Source organism: Thunnus albacares, chromosome 1 (genome assembly GCF_914725855.1).
Source record: "Thunnus albacares chromosome 1, fThuAlb1.1, whole genome shotgun sequence".
Lineage (NCBI taxonomy): Eukaryota > Metazoa > Chordata > Actinopteri > Scombriformes > Scombridae > Thunnus > Thunnus albacares.
The window spans coordinates 40509525-40528523 of record NC_058106.1 but is presented as its reverse complement, the minus strand read 5'-3'; the positions used below and the strand labels follow the sequence as shown (position 1 = coordinate 40528523).

The 18999-nt window shown below is 41.3% G+C and overlaps 1 protein-coding gene across 1 annotated transcript in view; it reads right to left on the bottom strand.

Annotated features, from left to right (window-relative positions):
• Positions 1–18999, bottom strand: part of LOC122986857 (NLR family CARD domain-containing protein 3-like) — a 934102-nt gene that overhangs the window by 7018 nt on the left and 908085 nt on the right. Inside the window, exons 5-11 of the mRNA XM_044358311.1 lie at positions 17995–18105; positions 17622–17700; positions 17207–17435; positions 15161–16967; positions 14480–14653; positions 6054–6227; positions 2488–2528 (exon numbers count right to left, since the gene is read on the bottom strand). Of these exons, the coding sequence (XP_044214246.1) occupies positions 2488–2528; positions 6054–6227; positions 14480–14653; positions 15161–16967; positions 17207–17435; positions 17622–17700; positions 17995–18105 (2615 nt within the window). The remainder of the gene's footprint in view (positions 1–2487; positions 2529–6053; positions 6228–14479; positions 14654–15160; positions 16968–17206; positions 17436–17621; positions 17701–17994; positions 18106–18999) is intronic.

Genomic DNA, 18999 nt, shown 5'->3' with positions numbered 1-18999 from the left:
CTTGGTCTCTCTGAAGTTGCCGCTGCGCTGTTGATGTGGAAATGTGATGTTTGCTGGATGAATTGCCTTTCGGTCTGTGGATGTGTCCTTAAATGCACAAATAATGTATTGAAAAAGTCATCGAAAAGGAACTCAAAAGAGGAAAAATGAGTCAAATAAATGCTGGTAGTGCAAGTTCTCAAATGGAGTGTGGGAAAAGAAAAGTTCAACTCACTGCAAAGGCGTTGGTGAATAAAATTGAAAAGCTTCAACGGGAACGCAAAAGGACTGTGAATAAAATCAAAGGGCTCATACCACAAATGAAATCATTCATGAAAAAAAGGGAAAACGTCTCTCATGTACAACCCCTTTTAGAGAGTTTAATTCAACTTTGTGAAAATGCCAACATGTCACATAATATGTTGATTCCTTTACTCCCAGAGGATGAACAGAGGAAACAAAATGAATGGTTTTCCAGCATTGTGAAATACAGCAACACATTTAAAGGGCATGTTGAACAATGGTTGAGTGAACCAGAGGAACTGCTCCACAATGACAGTTGTGTTCAATCTGATCCTGTTGGAATCAATGAAGATGTGTCTTTTCTTCAAATAGCCGATGAACCTCAAGTAATAATGCAGGCTACATCCATAATCATGACAGATGATATACAAGATGATGTAAAGCCAAGTGACAGTGTGTCAAATGTGGGAAGCAGAGTGTCCAGATCACAAAACTCTGCAACAGGAAGAAAGTCTGCTGCTTCTAGTATTTCATCTGCACGTCTTAAAGCTGAGGCGGACTTGGCAGCTTTAAAGATAAGACAAAAATTATTAAAGGACAAACACGAACTGGAAGAAGAGGAGGAACGGCTACGTAAAAGGAAGGAGCAGCTTCAACTGGATGAGGAAATTGCTACACACATGGCTAAGCTAAATGTGTTCAGATCTCAGAGCATCCTAAGTGGGAAAACCTCTATAACAAAGCAATCAGATGGGATGAATTCTTATTTGGAAAAAAGACAAGGAAAAACACAAACCCTCAGTGCTAAGGCAAATCCATTTATTTCACAAATGTCACAAAAGGAAATCAAACGTGACCACCTGGATACAGGAGCAAGGCCTGAGGAGAAAAATCCATCTCAGTTCTTTCATTTGAAGCCTATGTCTGTAGGGTGCCATGTACCCCAGCAACATTCAGTGTATCATGATGCTCAAGCAACTACACAAATGCAATATGGAAATGTGTCATATGCAAATATGGGTCCAGAAAGTGAAAACCAAAACAACATGCTTGGTATTATGAGGAAGCAAAATGAAATCACTACACTGTTGATACAGCAGCAATGTCTTTCATCTTTGCCCAAGCGAGATATACCAACTTTTGATGGTGATCCATTAAAATATCATGCATTCATGAAGGCTTTTGAGGATGGTGTGGAAAGGAACACTGCGAGCCACAGTGACCGACTCTATTTCCTGGAGCAGCACACTAAGGGTCATCCAAAAGAGCTTGTTAGAAGCTGCCAGCACATTGATCCAGAGAGGGGAAAGGGCTCTTTCATGGCCTCCGATCAAAAATGAAGATGTAAAAGCTCTTCAAGATTACAGCTTTTTCCTCAGAGGCTGCTGTAATGCCATGGAAGAGGTGCAATACTTGCATGAGCTAGACATGCCTGCCAATATGCTGGCCATTATAAGGAAACTGCCCTACAAATTTAGAGACAAGTGGAGAACTGTAGCCTGTGAACTGCAAGAAAGGCGCAGCCAGAGAGCTACATTCATTGACATCACTCATTTCATTGAGAGACAAGTGAGAATCTTAACTGACCCAGTGTTTGGAAACATACAGGATGCTCCATCGCTGACAACAAACAAAGGTGTAAGCAAGCACAATCCACAATCTCGTTCTGGAATTAAAGGAACCAGTTTTGCTACCACTGTAGCCCCTGTGGGAAAGAAAACTCAACCTGGAACCAAAGGGAAGGAACATGTTCAAACTGAAAGGAAGACATGTCTTTGCTGTGGAGGAGGTCACGCATTGGATTTGTGTCCTCAGTTGGGAAAAAGAGCACATAAAGAGAAGATTGGCTTCTCGAAGGACAATGGTGTCTGTTTTGGCTGTTTGTGTATTGGACACATCAGCAAAGATTGCAGAAAATGGATTTCCTGTGCAAAATGTGGTCTTAAACATCCAACCATACTTCACATTCCTCCAAAGGAAAAGGAATCTGACCTAGCTGAGAGGAAAGCAGAGGTGTCAGTGGACAGCACTCTGGTGGCAAGTGGTCATACTGGGGCTGGTGATCACGATTGTAAACTTCCCATAGTTCCAGTGCAAGTTAAATCCAGAAAGGGGAGCAAGATTGTCACCACCTATGCTTTCTTGGACCAAGGCAGTACAGCAGTATTCTGTACAGAGTCTCTGATGCACAAGCTTGACCTTACAGGGAAGAAGGTACATATTCTTTTACGGACAATGGGCCAAGAGAAAGTTGTGAGCAGTCACATCGTGTCAGGCCTGGAGGTAGCTGGCTTGAATGAGGAGCACTTCTGTGAACTGCCCAAGGCTTACACGCAGATGTGCATGCCTGTTCACAAGGGGAACATTCCGAGACAGAGTGATCTTCAGAGATGGCCTCATTTAAAACATGTCAATTTTCCTGAGATTGAGGCAGGGATTGAGCTGTTGATAGGGACAAATGTTTCTAAGGCCTTGGAACCATTGCAAGTCATACGCAGTGTTAATAATGGACCCTATGCAATAAGGACAATGCTGGGTTGGACTGTGAATGGACCACTGAAAGGAGACAGTGGAGATGCAATGGACTGTGAGCAGCCAGAGTTACAAGTGAACAGAGTGTCAGTTGTGTGTTTGGACGAACTTTGGCAGCAGCAATTTAAGGCAGATTTCCCTGAATGCAGCATGGATGAACAAACTGGCATGTCAAGAGAAGATCAAAAGTTTATGGAACTGGTCACAAACTCAGCAAAGCAAGTGAATGGCCACTATCAGATCAACTTACCTCTGAGGAAAAGGGACGTTAGCATGCCAAATAATAAGAAAATCATTGAGCAGCGTGCCTTACACCTGAAGAAGAGGCTTCCAAAGGATTCCTCATTTCATGCTGATTATATGGCCTTCATGAATGACCTTGTTGCCAAAGGTTATGCTGAAAGGGTGCCTGAAGAGGATGTGGAACATAGTGATGGCAAGGTCTGGTATATTCTGCACCATGGTGTCTACCATCCTACAAAAGGAAAGATCAGAGTTGTCTTTGACTGTGGAGTGAGTTACCAGGGAACTTCACTTAATGCTCAGCTCCTACAGGGACCAGATCTTACAAGTTCACTGATAGGAGTGATGACCAGATTCAGAGTCTTTGTTGCCAACCGAGTCTCAGAAATTCGCAAGGCCTCACACCCTTCTCAATGGAGGTATGTTGAAACTGCAAGCAATCCAGCCGATGTTGCCTCCAGGGGTGTGAAAGTAGATACATTTCTCAAGAATGCAACATGGGTGTCAGGGCCTCATTTTCTCCTTCAACCTGAGAGTGAGTGGCCTGTCTCTCCTGACGATGCTCTTCAACTTCCATCAGATGACAGTGAGGTTAAGAAAGCTGTTGCAGTGAATGCTGTACAGGTCAGAGAGGAGGTTGATGCAGTGACTCGTATGATCCAATACTTTGACTCTTGGACCCCTCTGAGAAAGTCTGTTGCTTGGATCTTGATATTTAAGACTTGGCTCTTGTCTGTTTGTCAGAAGAGGAGACAATTGAGCATGGCTCTTGCACAGTCTGACTTGGAGACGGACCAACAAAGACGTTCATTGAAGAAAGACAGCAGAGAGGCCTTGAAGAAAGCTGAAACGGGAGATAAAGAAAAGGATTCTGGGAGGAAAGGCCCCTCCACTACTGGGGCATCAGGTCAAGCAAAGAGCTCTTCAAGAGACAGAGATGGAAAAGCTACAAAGGATGAAAAAGGAGTTGTCAGCAGTAGTAGTAACAGCAGACCTCATAACTCCTGGGTCATGGGAAGAGTCCTACAAACCTTTCCAGACAGGAGAGGTTTTGTGCGTCAGGTACGCATCAAAACAAAGAGCAGCTGCCTGGACCGACCAATAACCAAAGTCTGTCTACTACAGGAGGCCGAAGCTGGATAAGGAGTGGTTGATGCACATTGTGACACTTTGACCTCCATTTTGACTCTGATTTTGACTGACAGACATAGAGTGATGGTAAAGATCACTCTGATAAGACTATGTGCTAGTAACCTCTGGTCTTACTGACTTATGACTCATGTACAGGATCGGGAGGAAGAAAGAAGATCGAAAATGTAAAGTAAATTTATGGACTTTGATTATTGAGCTTTTAATTGCTTCATGCCTCCTATTAACATCTGTAATGAGAGTAATTATTATGTAATAACCTAATAATTAGGGGCTGGCGTGTAGGAGCCAGAATGAATTGCAAAGTAGTAATTCTTTTGTTTTATATTTTGGGTTATTTTGGTTTGTTTATTATTGCACGATCACGGGGATTGATAATCAGGTCACATGGATATGGGCGGTGGTATCCTATAGTTAATTTAAGCACCTGTTCACCTGCATGCCAGCTGGTAAGAGACAGAGGGTGAGTGGGTCGTCGTATTTTTTGTTGACCGCTGTTTTACACCTGAACGCTGTTTTACACCTGAACGCTGTTTTACACCTGATCGCTGTGATTATTTTGAGTAGCCTATATTTTGTGCAAGTTATAATAAGTTGATCACTTTCATTAATAAAAGTTATTAAACCTACAGTTTTGATCTCAGCGAATCTTTTTGGTAGCGTGTCGGACAAACGGCAAACAAGGCCCAACCTCAGCCTCTCAGCGACTTTTACGTTGTTGCCAGTAGTCGCTACAGTGCTGTATGTCAGTGTGTTATGTTGTTGAATGGAAATGGTGTAGTGTGATGTTGTTGTATGGCGACGTTTTGCTGCCTTTGACTTTCTGCAACACCCAAACTGGCCACATGCTCCAAATAAATATTAAATTAATCAAATGTGAAGGTAATCTGACTGTTTTATGTTTTGTTTTTAATGTATTTTAGTTATTGTTTAAGGTGGGGGGGGGGATTAGCAGCCATATATTCCTCCGTTCCCCATTGCTTCTATTCATCTGTTTAGCGTCGTCAGGTTAGGCTAACCTATTGTTGCTAACTCTGGAGCTAACCCCCATGCTGCAGCATTTATTAACTGACTGACACACTTTAGTCTGTACTGTAAAAAAGACGAGAGAGAGAGAGAGAGACAGCAGCAGTGGTCGAGCGAGCTAGAGAGTGAATGAAGACAGAGAGGGAGCGCTGGTAGTGAGAGTGCCGGTGAATCAGATCAATAAAACATTATTTTCTGATTGTTTCACAGCGGTTATGTTCCGGAGGACAAATAGACACACCCACACCTCCACGCCACCCTGCGGCTGAACGCCACAATGCCTGATTGGGTCTGAATCCGGCCTTACTGTTCACCTTTTCCTCTGTTCTGCTCACATTCACCGTCACTTTTCTGACAATCGTTCTCTCACTTAAACACTCGCTCACGTACTGCCCTTTTCTTTAAAAGGAGCTACGCAACCTGCAGTTTCCATGGCAACGTCACAGACGTTGACTCGCTTTTCGAAACAGCGCTGCTCAGAGGCTCCCAAACGCTATTGATTTCTGAATGAATGGATATTTGGCATTATTTTTGGCATTTACTGTTATAGCAGAAACACTGTTCATAGTTTTCAAAATGATACATTTAAAATACATTGGGTTTATTCATTTAAAGTGCATTAATTTGATGCATTTTAAGTTAATTGGGGATATTGCATAAACCTGGTTATTATTTCTTTTAAACACATTGGATTTATTAATAAGAATACATAACCTCTCATTCCTGCTTGTTTAATTTATGTTTTAATTATAAAAATGCTTCATGTTAAGTTTATTAGTTTGTATATGTCAAAACTATGCAATTCCAATGGATAGAAATTTTATATGCAATTGAAATACATAAGTCTTACATATTAGGCCTAAATATTTTTTTGAGTGTACCTGAGAGTCTCCAGTCTCCAGCGTGGATCCTTCAGTCCAGCAGACAGCAGCTTCTCTCCTGAGGCTCCTGGATGATTGTAGCTCAAGTTCAGCTCTCTCAGATGGGAGGGGTTGGAGCTCAGAGCTGAGGCCAGAGAAGCACAGCCTTCCTCTGTGATCAGACATCCTGACAGGCTGCAAACACACAAAACAACACACATGTCAGACAGTCTGAGAGTCCTGCTGTGTGCAGTCAGATACAACAACAAACTGTCTCCACACTAACTAACTAACTAAAAGATGAACTGAATCAGGGAGCTCCAGAAAGTTGAGCATCCAGCCAGATGGGAAAAGTCAGCAGCTGAGGGATGATTCAGCAGCATGTTTTTAGATGTGAACCCCCTAAGGGGGTCCGGGGTCATGACCCCCCAGGAGGAAAATGTTTTCAGCTTTAAAATGTGGGTTTACAGTCGATGTTAGCAGGAGGATAAAGAGAAAAACTCACTCTAGAATTTATGTAATCTGACTGATACAGAAGTAATGTAAGAGGGACATCAGTTCACTGCACACAGCCAAGAGAGCAGAGCCGCGTCCAAAAGTGGATTAAAGTGCATTAATCCACTAAACAATAAAGTTCATCACACAAAACTCAGTGTTTCTCAGGTTGTGCTGAACAAAACTCAGGAGACTCAGCAGCACAAATATTCCTGTTCTCTATTTCTGTTTAGAGTCTTCAGGTTAGGCTAACGCACTGATGCTAACAATTGATGCTAACCTACTGATGCTAACATACTGATGTTAACACACTGAAGCTAACCCACTGATGCTGAACCATTAATGTAAACACACTGATGCTAACCCATTAATGCTAACAATTGATTCTAACAATTGATGCTAACAACTGATGCTAACCCACTGATGCTAACAATTGATGCTAACCCTCTGATGCTAACAATTGATGCTAACAACTGATGCTAACCCACTGATGCTGACCCATTAATGCTAACACACTGATGCTAACAATTGATGCTAACAAGTGATGCTAACCCACTGATGCTGATCCATTAATGTAAACACACTGATGCTAACCCGTTAATGCTAACAATTGCTGCTAACCCTCTGATGCTAACAATTGATGCTAACAACTGATGCAAACCCACTGATGCTGACCCATTAATGTAAACACACTGATGTTAACCCGTTAATGCCTACAATTGATGCTAACCCTCTGATGCTAACAATTGATGCTAATCCACTGATGTTAACAATTGATGCTAACCAACTCATGCTAACCCACTGATGCTGACCTATTAATGCTAACCCACTGATGCTAACAATTGATGCTAACCCACTGATGCTGACCCATTAATGCTAACACACTGATGCTAACAATTGATGCTAACAAGTGATGCTAACCCACTGATGCTGACCCATTAATGCTAACACACTAATGCTAACACACTGATGCTAAAAATTGATGCTAACCCTCTGATGCTAACCCACTGATGTTAACAATTGATGCTAACCAACTCATGCTAACCCACTGATGCTGACCTATTAATGCTAACCCACTGATGCTAACAATTGATGCTAACAAGTGATGTTAACCCACTGATGCTGACCCATTAATGCTAACACACTAATGCTAACATACTGATGTCAACCCACTGATACCAAAAATTGATGCTAATCCACTGATGCTAACACACTAATGCTAACAATTGATGCTAACATACTGATGTTAACCCACTGATGCTGACCCATTAATGCTAACACACTGATGCCAACAATTGATGCTAACAAGTGATGCTAACCCACTGATGCTACCTATTGATGCTAACAACTGATGCTAAAATTGATGCTAATCCACTGATGCTAACACACTAATGCTAACAATTAATGCTAACATACTGATGTTAACCCACTGATGCTAAAAATTGATGCAAACAACTGATGCTAACCCACTGATGCTGACCCATTAATGCTAACATACTGACGTTAACCAACTGATGCTAAAAATTGATGCTAATCCACTGATGCTAACAAACTGATGCTAAAATTGATGCTAACACACTAATGCTAACAATTGATGCTAACATACTGATGTTAACCCACTGATGCTGACCCATTAATGCTAACACACTAATGCTAACATACTGATGTTAACCAACTGATGGTAAAAAATGATGCTAATCCACTGATGCTAAAAATTGATGCAAACAACTGATGCTGACCCATTGATGCTAACACACTGATGCTAACAATTGATACTAACAACTGATGCTAACCGACTGATGCTAATGTTTGTCTTATTGATTCATTGGCTTTATTTCTTCGCCCACTGTAGTGAGTGAATCTGTCTGTAGTGAAACGGGGGCTAACCTGTTCTGCCTCCGCAGGCTGCATTTCACTCAGCTGCCCGACAGACCTGCTGCTTCCCACTTTAAACTGAATAACAAACCGGGGCTCGGTGCTCTGGTTGGATCCAAGAGAGCCGGGGCTAACGTTAGCTGGGAGGCTAGCGGAGGCTAACTGACTGTGCTCCCCTCTGGTCATGCTGCGGCTAACGCTCCGCTAGCCTCCCAGCTAACCCCAGCTCTCCGTTTGGATCCAGTGAAGTGGAGCCTGCGGAGGAAACACCGGGACCGTCAGGATGTAATAGTCCGTGGAGGAGCTGCGGTGTTCGGCTGCACAGACAGGAAACCCCTCGGCTGACAGGATGTACCACTCTGTTTGAAAAAAACCTTTTTTTTCTTCTTTGTGGTTTATAACGGCGGTTGGCAACCAGCGTATTAGGTGCATTACCGCCACCTTCTGCTTCAGACTGTGGACCAAAGATTAAATCCTACACATTAATCCTGTCTGTCTAATAAACTCAAAGAAAACTACTGCTGCACCCACTTGGCAGGTTCATTAAAGTTTTAATGCTGAGCTCCTGAACTCCTGTCTTCCTGAGTTCTTCCTTCATAATTTGTCTTTATTGATCATTAATACAATCTATGATTGCAGGTGTAATAGTCTCCTCAGCCAGCTGGAATAAAATATGTGCACATATCTGCATCAGCAAAAATGAGTCAAAAAGTAATCGTGTTAAATAATCATGATCTCAATATTGACCAAAATAATCGTGAGTATGATTTTTGTCATAATCGAGCATCTCTAGTTCTTATATTAACATAGTGTGCTTCAATCTCAATTTTTCATTTCTTCATATATTTATTATAAAAACATCTTTCAAACTAAATAAATCCTAATTTGATAATAAAATATGAATATATTATATAATGAATATGAATATATTTCACTCTAATAGGTTCTTCAAGGTCACCTGTGTAAAAGTTGTTTCTGTGTTTGTTTTATTTTATTTCATCTTCTGTTGAGAATTTTAATGAGTTCCTTTAAAATAAACTGTTGGAATATCCAAGGTCTTTACTCCTCAGTCTTTGGTCTGAAGAGTAAAACCTATCAATAATAATGACATCATAATCCATCAATTTCAAATTAATGCACATATCAGGGCTTTTACATGTTATAGTACATACACATTAGCTTTTAAGTCCTTTTCAAATAAGCACAAACTGCCTTACGTGCTTTCCCAGCGCTACAACAGCAGCTTAGCATGTAGCACTTAGCCTAGCTTCCAGGCTGCAATTAAGCTTACAGTGGTTAGCGGCTAAAAAGCTGCATCAGCTATATTCTCATCACCTCACACAAACATTATATTCTGACTGGCTTTTTGCTTCACCATACCGTTCAAGGTAAACTAACACACCATTAAATTTGGAACAGAACCTTAATGCTAACCAGCTAACCTCGGGTGACTAACTCACCAGGATAATCCATTAATTTGGAGGGAAACGCCCGCCGGAGTCCCGAAGATTCTTTTTCCACAGCCGCTCTGCAGCTTAGCAGTTTTCTCTCTCTGGCAACACGCCAGCTCCACTCGGTTTCAACTTATTTAAATCTGACATTAAAACGCCTTATTTTACTCTTTCCAAACTAACTCATTTTAGCCAAACACACGTCTGAGTAGCTGCGCCGCAGTAACTGAAGAGACTAGAAACTTCTCTGTGCGCAGCTACCGCTAGCAGCTACCGCTAGCAGCTACCGCTAGCAGCTACCGCTAGCAGCTACCGCTAGCAGCTACCGCTAGCAGCTACCGCTAGCAGCTACCGCTAGCAGCTACCGCTAGCAGCTACCGCTAGCAGCTACCGCTAGCAGCTACCGCTAGCAGCTACCGCTAGCAGCTACCGCTAGCAGCTACCGCTAGCAGCTACCGCTAGCAGCTACCGCTAGCAGCTACCGCTAGCAGCTACCGCTAGCAGCTACCGCTAGCAGCTACCGCTAGCAGCTACCGCTAGCCAGGCTGTGAGGCGTTTAGGGAACATTGGTAAACTGTAGCATCTATCGCTAGCCTGCACGTGAGGCGTTTAGGGAACATTGGTAAACTGTAGCATCTATCGCTAGCCTGCACGTGAGGCGTTTAGGGAAACTCTGTAAATTATAGCGTCTACCGCTAGCCTGCACATGAGGCGTTTTGGGAAACTCTGTAAATTATAGCGTCTACCGCTAGCCTGCATGTGAGATGTTTAGGAAACATCTGTAAATAGTAGAGGTCAACAACAGCCTACACGTGAGGCGTTTAGGGAACATCGGTAAATTGTAGTGTCTATCGATAGCCTGCTCGTGAGGCGTTTAGGGAACATCGGTAAATTGTACTGTCTACCAATGGTCTGTATCATGAGGTGTTTTGGGAATATCAGTAAATTGTATCATCTACTGACAGTCTGTATCATGAGACATTCCTCTGAAATCATATTTTTCTCTTTTAAATCATCTTGCAAATGACTTTTACAGTGGTTTACTTTCAGTATCAGATTTAGTTGTAATTCCAATTATGTTAGAAAGAGATCATTTGTATGCTCATCATTCCAATCAGTTTCCACTATATATTAGCACTCTTTACTACAAAGAACACTATCGTCTTATGACTTGAAAGTACTCTGACCTTGTTCAGATGGTCAGGAAAAGATGCAAAAACTGAATAACAACTTCCTTCACACGCACGTTTGCCCAGTTCTGTCATAATCATTTGTCCTAAAATGACTGTCCTAATGAAGAACTGTAGTGTCATTTGGCTCAAAATCCTTCCGTCTGACAGCTATGCCCAAGCTAAGGCTGGGCAATATAACCAAAATCTCACATTTCTCGATATAGCTCATTTCGTATCCTGATAACGATACCTATCCTGATGTAACACATTTTAATTCAATGAATAAATAGTTGGTCTATGTCCCTGTGTGTGTGCAGCGCAGCAGAGGAGAGACAGACAGTGATACGCTACTGTAAGTGCAATAAAAGCTTTGCGAGTGTAAAGCCAAGAAGAATAATTTATCAATGTAATCCTTGCAAAAGATGGACAGACTCCAAATGATGAAAAATATTGCAGTAAAGAGTGTGATTTGTGTTATAATTTTCTTTAAAGTAAATTATACAAATAATGAGGTCACTGTTAAACCTGCACTGCAGAACTTTCACATATGAAAGAACGTCTGTTACATTCAAGCCAAATGAGTTCACACAATGCTGATTAAGCCGATCACAGCAAGCGACTGTATTTCACAGTATACAGTCTCATGTCGAGTGCAACATTCCCACACTGGCTGTTTGACCGTTAATTGTGTGACTTTTCTAGACTTTCCAAATGTTATCGGACCAAATGGATCAAATTCTGATGGTGAAACGCGTCATTTTGCAGAAGTTGTATGACGCTCAAAACAATTTATCCACCGTTCTACAGCTGCAACAGTAGGTTACTGGGACAAATCCTGGTGGACCGATGGGCCGTCAAAAAATATGTTTTTGGGCCGTTTGACCGTCAAACCATATCTGTGTTTACCGGCCCTCTCTGTGTGCCTATCAGGCCATATTCAGACCACATCAGGTGTTGCAGCACCGCTGCAGGGTTGAGTGGAGGTGTGTGGGGGTGTGGACGTGGTTTTGCTCTAAAATGTAACCACTATGAAACAATCAGAAAATAAGGTTTTATTGATCTGATTCACTGGCTCTCTCACTACCACCGCTCCCTCTCTTCATTCACTCTCTAGCTCACCCGACCACAGCTTCTCTCTCTCTCTCTCTCGTCTTTTTAAAAATGAGTCAGGAAGCCGACAGAAAAGTCTAACTTTACTTTTAATGTTATCAAACAGAGAGAAATGTCCTCCCCTCATCCCAGTAACGTCTTTGTACTCAGGCAATCACAGCCGAGCCCCCCTTTACTCTCACTGTCAGAAGGGGGAGACAAAAGTCCCGCATTCCAGCTTTAAGTAAATATCACGTTTAACACCTGGTCACTTAGTGCTTCAATAATTATTCAGTAACATCAAGTTTTCTTTAGGTAGCCATCATCACGATGGTGTCAGGTCATTTTCAGGATAGTTTGAAGCAATATTTCATGTTCACTAACTTGCATAACAGGGGAACTTAAGGAAAAGTTCAAAGGGAAAACAAAGAGTATCAAGAACCGATAACTGATAATAAGTGTATTTTGGTCCAAGAGAGGATACATCTAATTTATGTATGAAGCACTGAGAGTTGAACACTTCTTAATTTCTAATTTACTGCAATTCTGGTTGTACATTCATTCATGTTTGATTTGATTTCTGTGGTATAATTGAGTTGAAGATTTGCATCAGACAAATAAATGTAGTTTTTTCTAAAGAGATGCTTTGAATGTATAAAAAGAAGCCATCAGGAAAATGAAACAGGACAAAATGCCTTTATAAATATATTTTCCTTTTTTTTTCCTGAATCAGCTGTTGTGTGTTTTCTGTGGGCTGGAAGTCTTACTTCTGTCTTTGTAGAGTCTGTTACCACCAATCTCCTTACTGAACCTAGTGAATTTAGTGAACCTAGGAAACTGAGTGAACCTGTAGACATGAAGCAAGCATATATTCAAATACACACACAGGTTATTATAGTTTTCTCTTTTCAATAGCCTCTTATTTCTATACTATTTTTGAATTCCATGTCCAGTTTGGTTTAGCTTTAGTTTAGTTTCTGTAGTTTTTAATTTTTTTTATTAGTTTTGTTTTTAATCACAGATTGTTGGAGAGCGTATCAAAGCCTGTCGCAAGATGGTTCCATCCATTATCAAGTCAACCATAGGCAACACTTTGTGCATCCACAGACAGGGTCTCATACACAACACATTGAGAGAGCCTGGTGTAGTTATAAGGAAAACATTTTGCACTTCAAGGGGAACCGAACGCCCACAAATGCTGTGTTTTCATGTCAGAAACTCTGTAAAAGTTACTCCCCCTCTTGAGACTTTTAATGAGAATGAGACTTTTTAAATGGGCAATTAGTAACTTTATTCTTGATTATGAAGTTGTATTTCTTTGTAATTAGCAATTTATGGTGGCTACAATTAAAAAATGTACGTCTGGGAAATTTGGCACAAAGTTGGACTGATCTGCTGAAATTATACAGAAATTTGTGAGAATGTAAATGGTTAAAAAATGTACTTCAATTTACTGTCCTGCAGAAGTTGGACAGAAACTACTTGGAAATTAAGCGGAAATAACTCACTTCAATGTAGTGGTCTGCTCAGTAGGAACTAGACAGAAACTACTTGGAAGTTAAGCTGCAACAACTCACAATTAAATTTGAGGTAAATGTTTCAGGGTAACTTCAAAGAAGTTTCAAAGAAGTTACTTGGTAATTATCAATTAATTACCATGAAGTTTGAGGACCTGTAAAATGAAGTGTTACCAAAATCTTAAAAATCATCTGTGTTATTAAATAATTCAACAACAAAAACAAAAGAAAAGAATAAAAATCTGCATGGTAATTCTCTATTACTGAAGTTTAGTAAAAATTGAAGTGTAGTAAAAACTACACAGGTTTAATGTTTATCCTCTAAAATCTTTCAGATTTTAAATGTTCATCTGTTGAACAAGTTGATGAATCCTGACCTGAGTGTTTCCCTGTTGGAAAACTTCTGCCAATCAGAAATCCTGAAATTAGGGAGACTAAACCTTATAGTTTAGAAAAATATCTCAAAAACAAACTGTGACTTGATCTGACCTGAGATTTTCCAGTGTACAGCTCTGGTTAAAATCTTTGCTGTTCTATTCTAAACATCTTGGAGACCTGACAGTTAAATATGACAAAATCTGTGATAAACAGACATGTAATGATGTAAATCGCATGACATCAAAGCAAAGATCAGTTTCTCTATCTCAGCCAGAGTTCATATATGTGTGCTGTAAAGTATATGAAGCTGAATCAAAGAAAGATAAACTAGAAAATTCAAACATTTTCTTTCCTGTGAAAAATAAAATCCTAGTGGAAAACTTCTGCCAATCAGAAATCCTGAAATTAGAGAGGCTGAACCTTATAGTTTAGAAAAAATATCTCAAAGACAAACTGTTACTTGATCTTACCTGAGATTTTCCAGTGTACAGTGTGGACTCTCCAGTCCAGCAGACAGTTGCTTCAGTCCTGAATCCTGCAGGTTGTTGTTACTGATGTCAAGCTCTCTCAGACTACAGGACTGGGAGCTGAGAACTGAGGACAGAGCTGCACAGCTTCTCTCTGAGAGGTTACAGCCACTCAGCCTGGAGAGACAGTAATGAACAAAAAGATAAATAATCTTTGTTAAAATGCTGATTCTGGACTCTTGGTGATGCTGGATATAAATTCTTTTTTCAGCTCTGATTAAAATCTTTGCTGTTCTATTCTAAACATCTTGGAGACCTGACAGTTAAATATGACAAAATCTGTGATAAACAGACATGTAATGATGTAAATCGCATGACATCAAAGCAAAGATCAGTTTCTCTATCTCAGCCAGAGTTCATATATGTGTGCTGTAAAGTATATGAAGCTGAATCAAAGAAAGATAAACTAGAAAATTCAAACATTTTCTTTCCTGTGAAAAATAAAATCCGGGTGGAAAACTTCTGCCAATCAGAAATCCTGACATTAGAGAGGCTGAACCTTATAGTTTAGAAAAATATCTCAAAGACAAACTGAAAAAAACAAGTAGGGAATTTTTTCCTCCTGTTGAAAAATAGTAGAGTATTTAAAAAATAATAAATAAATGCAACTATCTGTGTACTTACAGAGCTTTGTTGGAGGCTTTGACCACTGGCAGCAGCCTCAGAAGAGCCTCCTCTGAAGCAGAGTATTTCTTCAGGTCAAACACCTCCAGATCTTTTTCTGATGACAGTAAGATGAAGACCAGAGCTGACCACTGAGCAGGAGACAGTTTATCTGTGGAGAGACGTCCTGATCTCAGCGCCTGTTGGATCTCCTCCACTAGAGAACGATCATTCAGTTCATTCAGACAGTGGAACAGATTGATGCTTCTCTCTGCAGACAGATTCTCACTGATCTTCTTCTTGATGTACTCAATTGTTTTCTGATTGGTCTGTGAGCTACTTCCTGTCTGTGTCAGCAGGCCTCTTAGGAGAGTCTGATTGGTCTGCAGAGAAAGACCCAGGAGGAAGCGGAGGAACAAGTCCAGGTGTCCATTTGGACTCTTCAAGGCCTCGTCCACAGCACTCTGGTAGAAACGTGTTGGTTCAGGTTTTTCTTTGACGACTTTAGACCACCAGGATGTTGTTTGTTCTTCTGCCAGCAGATTGACTCCAGAGTTGAAGAATGTCAGATGGACATGAAGAGCAGCCAGAAACTCCTGAACGCTCAGATGGATGAAGCAGAACACCGTTTCTGGAAACATCCCACAGTCCTCCTCTTTAAAGACCTGTGTGAACACTCCTGAGTACACTGAGGCTGCCTTGATATCGATGCCACACCCTGTCAGGTCTGATTCATAGAAGATCAGGTTGCCTTTCTGCAGCTGCTCAAAAGCCAGTTTTCCCAGAGACTCAATCATCTTCCTGCTCTCTGGTTTCCAGTGTGGATCTGTCTCAGCTCCCCCATCATACTTGACATTCTTCAGTTTGGACTGAAGCACCACGAGGTGAAGGTACATCTCAGTCATGGTCTTGGGCAGCTCTCCTCCCCCTCTGTTTTTCAACACATGCTCCAGAACTGTAGCAGTGATCCAGCAGAAGACTGGGATGTGGCACATGATGTGGAGGCTTCGTGATGTCTTGATGTGGGAGATGATGGTGCTGGCCTGCTTCTTATCACTGAATCTCTTCCTGAAGTACTCCACCTTCTGTGGGTCAGTGAACCCTCTGACCTCTGTCACCATGCCAACACACTCAGGAGGGATCTGATTGGCTGCTGCAGGTCGTGTTGTTATCCAGAGGTGAGCAGAGGGAAGCAGTTTCCCCCTGATGAGGTTTGTCAGCAGCACATCCACTGAGGTAGACTCTGTAACATCAGTCAGGATCTTAGTGTTGGCAAAGTCCAGAGGAGGTCGACACTCATCCAGACCGTCAAAGATGAACAGAACCTGGAACTCTTCAAACCTGCAAATTCCTGCTTCTTTGGTTTCAGTAAAGAAGTGATGAACAAGTTCCACCAAGCTGTACTTTTTCTCTTTCAACACATTCAGCTCTCTGAAAGTGAATGGAAATGTGAACTGTATGTCCTGGTTGGCTTTGTCTTCAGCCCAGTCCAGAGTGAACTTCTGTGTTAAGATTGTTTTCCCAATGCCAGCCACTCCCTTTGTCATCACTGTTCTGATTGGTTCATCTCTTCCATGTGAGGCTTTAAAGATGTCTTCTTGTCTGATGGTTGTTTCTGGTCTGTCTGGTTTCCTGGATGCTGTTTCAATCTGTCTGACCTCATGTTCATCATTGACCTCTGCAGTCCCTCCTTCTGTGATGTAGAGCTCTGTGTAGATCTGATTCAGAAGGGTTGGGTTTCCTGCTTTAGCAATCCCCTCAAACACACACTGGAACTTCTTCTTCAGGTTAGACTTGAGTTTATGTTGACACAGTGCAGCATGAGTTCCTGAATGAACAAACAACAAATGAAATCAGTGAGTGGATCCTACAGAAAGTCTAGAAATGTGAACATGTAAGTGTGTCTGTATAGTTTTTCCTCCTCCATCAGTTTTATTCAGCTCATCAGTGGAGGACAAACAGCCTTTGATCTGATGCAGATGTGTGCTGCATATTTACAGCAGAGTTTGAAATATAAACCTCTCCCATGTTGCCTCCATCATGTTAAATATGTTTAAATCCTCTTACTGCTCTGCAGACGGTCAGCCAGCTCCTCCTGCTTCATTCTCCTCAGGAAGTGCAGTGTGATCTTCAGAAATGCCTCTCTGCTGCTCCTCCTCTGCTCTTCCTCCTCACCGTCCAACACCTCCTCATCCTCACTCTGACTCTCTAAGCATTCTGGGTAATCTGGACTCAGACCCCTCTGGACTTTCTTCAGCTCGTTCTTCACAAAAGTGACGATGTTCTCCTCCAGCAGCTGGAACAGAAAGATAAACTGAACATTTAATTTAAACTGGTAGAACACAACATGTGATTCATCTGTCTGAAGGCTTGCTGGTCTAAACAGAGCAGCATGGACACTGTTAGGACCTGAATGGTACTTTAGTATTTCATCTGTGGATGATGGAGTTAATAGTAAAAGGGTGTTTGTACATGTACACACCATAAATATGGAGTCCAGGTGTATTTGATGCTGCTGAGCAGACTGATCACTGGGAACCTCTGAGCTCTGCTGCTGAACTCTGTGGAGAAAACATCACATTTAAGGACATTCAATGACTCAAATCTGCACACAGCTTATTAAAGCTAAAGACCCATAGATGCTCTTGTCAAACTGAATAATAATCAGTGACAAAAACATGCAGTTAAAACCAAAGACATGAAGGATTAATCATCAGTTTAAATCCCAGAATTTAATAGAAATCTTTCAGAACAGAGTAACTGATGTGTTCAAATTCCTCCAGTGCTGAAACAATATATTGATTCCTCTTCTCAGGAGAGTCAGATAATAACAAACATCAGTTTCATATTCTTACCTTCCATCAGCAGGTCGTCCATCTTTAAACTGAACAAGATGATGTATAGAGTCGTCACTCTTCATGGACACACAGCTGGGTTCAGGAGAGTCTGCTCTCTGCTGCTGCATCCTGATACAAATAAAACAGGGACAAAAGCATGCAGTTAAAACCAAAGACATGACGGATTAATCATCAGTTTAAATCCCAGAATTTAATAGAAATCTCTCAGAACAGAGTGACTGATGAGTTCAAATTCCTCCAGTGATGAAAAGAGGATGGCAGGCGACTTGGTGATGAGTCAACAGAAGAAGAAGGAAGTGAGGATGTTCTACAGGAGCTCTATGGCTCAGTAACAATCTGTACCAACCTCAATAACTAAAGATGGAACTATAAACATCCCAGTTCACCCTTCAGATGGATGAACACAACATCAAGCAGCTTTTACTCTGTATAGACTCTGTTAGAGGAGGTACAAGGTGATCCAGACATTGTTTTAAAAACTGTCCCTGGTGCTTTATGTGTTTTCAGAAATGTTATAGCATCAGCTTCCTCTTTTTGCGTAACATCTTCATCCATCCATTGTTTAGTGTCTTCTTTGAATTTTGGCAGAATAAGATTTCCTGTAAATTATGAGAATAATCTCCTGTTCATTTCCCATCTGATCCATACAGATCCTGATAATAATTTTCAAAACATTTCTGATTCCTGTCAAACTGAAAAATAATCAGCCGTCCAATCACAGCTTGGAGGCAGCGCCATGGGCGGAGCTTATCAACACCAGCAGAGGTGAAGTCAAACATGACAGACAGCCTTTCACAATAAAACAGCTTCCTGTGGGCTGAGGGACAGAACTACTGACTGTATGTTTAGTTCCATTTGTGAGACTGTTTGCAGTTTTAATGAGATGGATTGTGCTGCATGAAAGAACAGACAAGACAACAAACACTGAAATGTAAAACACCTTTTCACTTTGTTTTCTGTGTTCTGGTTTGATTTTAATGCAGCCTGAGAAACCTTCATTGT